General features: G+C 38.8%; 1 protein-coding gene across 1 annotated transcript in view; it reads right to left on the reverse strand.

Annotated features, from left to right (window-relative positions):
• Positions 1-2,145, reverse strand: part of LOC119584370 (valine--tRNA ligase-like) — a 10,461-nt gene extending 8,316 nt beyond the window's left edge. The window contains 6 exon segments of the mRNA XM_037932949.1: positions 170-257; positions 259-399; positions 709-823; positions 1,001-1,132; positions 1,256-1,457; positions 2,016-2,145. Coding sequence (XP_037788877.1) covers positions 170-257; positions 259-399; positions 709-823; positions 1,001-1,132; positions 1,256-1,457; positions 2,016-2,145 — 808 coding nt within the window.
• Between the last annotated feature and the right edge of the window lie 355 nt (positions 2,146-2,500).

Consider the following 2,500-nt stretch of genomic DNA (forward strand, 5'->3'; position numbering starts at 1 on the left):
TTTAACAACACTTTTTACAACAATTATCATGAAAATGTATTACACATTTCCATGAATCCATAGCACTGATGATAAACTTTCCTGATTATCAAAGCACAGAAAACACATTCTCTTTCAAATAGTAAATGCTTTCAACATGAATATCATCTCAAGAAGCAGTGCCACCAACCTGTATCTGAAAGTCTGTAGGCAAAGTCATACATCATGCCAAAGATGACTGGCTTTTCATATCCTGGGACTGCTACCTCTGTCTTTCCCTGTCAGATGTAAGTGATCCACTTCAATGTCAGAAATTGCTGACTGCAAGGCACAGCACCAGTTAACTAGGGCATTTTTTCTGTATATCAAGCCTGAGTCAAACAACTGGATGAAAGCCTCAGTAACAGCCTCACTCATCACCTGAAAAAAAAATTATAAAGCTAATGATTTCCTGAGGTCCACCTTCAAAAGGCTTCTTCATAATTAATGTAATCACCAAACTTGCAACATACAAGCAAACCACATAACTTTATTCCTGCACCCTCATTACAACTCTCATTCAGTCAAATATACTAATTGCATCAGAGGTATGATACACAAATTCTAATTAGTAATCTTTATGAATAGATAATGAAAAGTTAGAAGATATCTCAATCTCTCGTAGACCAATACATGATTCTCCCTTCAATTTCTAGATTTACTGGAAAACTAGTGCATGTGGAAACTTACTTCATCCATGGTAAAAACTGCTCTGTCCCAATCTAGTGACACACCCAGTCGCTTCATCTGGTCATAAATCTGAGTTCCTTTCTCTTCTTTCCATTTCCAAACTTCATCAACAAATCTGTAACACAGAACTATTCCCTATCTTACACAGCCAGCAGGCATATCTCTCAAATAAATGAAATTAAAAAAAGAATTAAATAACAGTTTCTGTGCAATTCTCATCTATTTTCATAAAATGACCCGAGACATTGAACAAAGTGTTGACACAGTTCACCAATTCCTGTGTCTGACTTACTTTTCTCTTCCCAAATGGTGCCGTGTGAGTCCCTGTGAGGCCCACAGATGCCTCTCAACAACTACCTGCGTAGCAATCCCAGCATGGTCACATCCAGGTACCCAGACAACTTCATTACCAAGCATCTGATGCCTGTAATACATGTTTTATATGAAAATTTGAAATAAAGAATTACAGTACAAATTAATCAGACAAATCTTTAAAATTTCCCATAAGAAAATCTATCTACTTTTGCTTTCAGAAACATTTACAAACCATCTTGCTATGGCATCCTGCACAGAACATGTGAGGGCGTGGCCGAGGTGAAGACTCCCTGTTACATTGGGTGGCGGAAGAACCATGATGAACTTCTCCTTCCCTCCTTGCCTTCTGAAGAACCCCTGCTGCTCCCACCAGGCATACCAGTCATTCTCCACATCACGAGGGTTGTAGCCACTGGCTAGGGGTTGTGAAAGATCTGAAACCATCTGGAGGATTAGTATCAGTATTACTATGTACAGAAATTAAAAATTATTCATCTTGTTTATTATGTTCTCAGCAGAAGATTTGATATTTTGAAATTCGCCAGCCACAACAACTGTGGTAATCTTTGACCCTAGAACCACATCCCCAGAGTAAAGTCCACTAGCGGTTCTGTGCCTCTGGCACTCCAACAAAAGCTAGCAAACCCTAAGATAGACCTTGGACCAGTTTCCTATTCAATGGCAAATCACAGGCTGCTCTCAGAGCCCCATCTTTCCTAAATCTCTATGGTGCAGGTTTGTCTTTTCTTAGAGTGCCAAAAGCACAGAGGTCACTGCCAGTGCAACAGTCGTTGCAGGTGTATCTTCAATACGTTTAGACCATATAACACACCGAGTGACTATGTGCTGCAATCAAAAATGACAATATAGCCAGATCATGCACTAATGATAAGAAAGATTGTACTTTACCAGCTACATTGTGACCACTATTAAGGACTAAATCAAGTGCAGCTCCAGAATTTAAAGGCCAATGTTACCAAAAGGACCTTTACCTTTCATTTCAACTGATCTGCGGCTGATATTAGCCCTAAAATATCTCTTGGTCGAACACAAGTTCATATTCGCGTAGACACCAGAAAGCCTGAAGACATTTCGGTGAACGTCTCTTAGGCTGAACAACATCTCTCCCAGCTTCACTTAGATCTGAATTTATACAACTTGATGCCTGGACCAGTTTAAGACCACAAACACAATTCAGCTGATACTTTCTGTCCCGTTCATCCGAAATTCATTTTTCCGTCTCATGAAGAATTCGAGTTGCCGCAGATGTAAACAAACCGGCTTAATTCCGGCTTGTGTAGTGTCATTTATAGTTTCCTTTAATGCTAGGTGAAGGCGTTTCAGATTTTTTTAAACTCTTTTGCACTAACATTTATAATATTGAAAAATTCCAATGCGATATTCTAAATACATTTTTCGATGATGTATATAAGTACGAAGGTAAATTATTTACATTACTCTATATTACGATATCGTG

The sequence above is a fragment of the Penaeus monodon genome, chromosome 2 (assembly GCF_015228065.2).
Source record: "Penaeus monodon isolate SGIC_2016 chromosome 2, NSTDA_Pmon_1, whole genome shotgun sequence".
Classification (NCBI taxonomy): Eukaryota; Metazoa; Arthropoda; class Malacostraca; order Decapoda; family Penaeidae; genus Penaeus; species Penaeus monodon.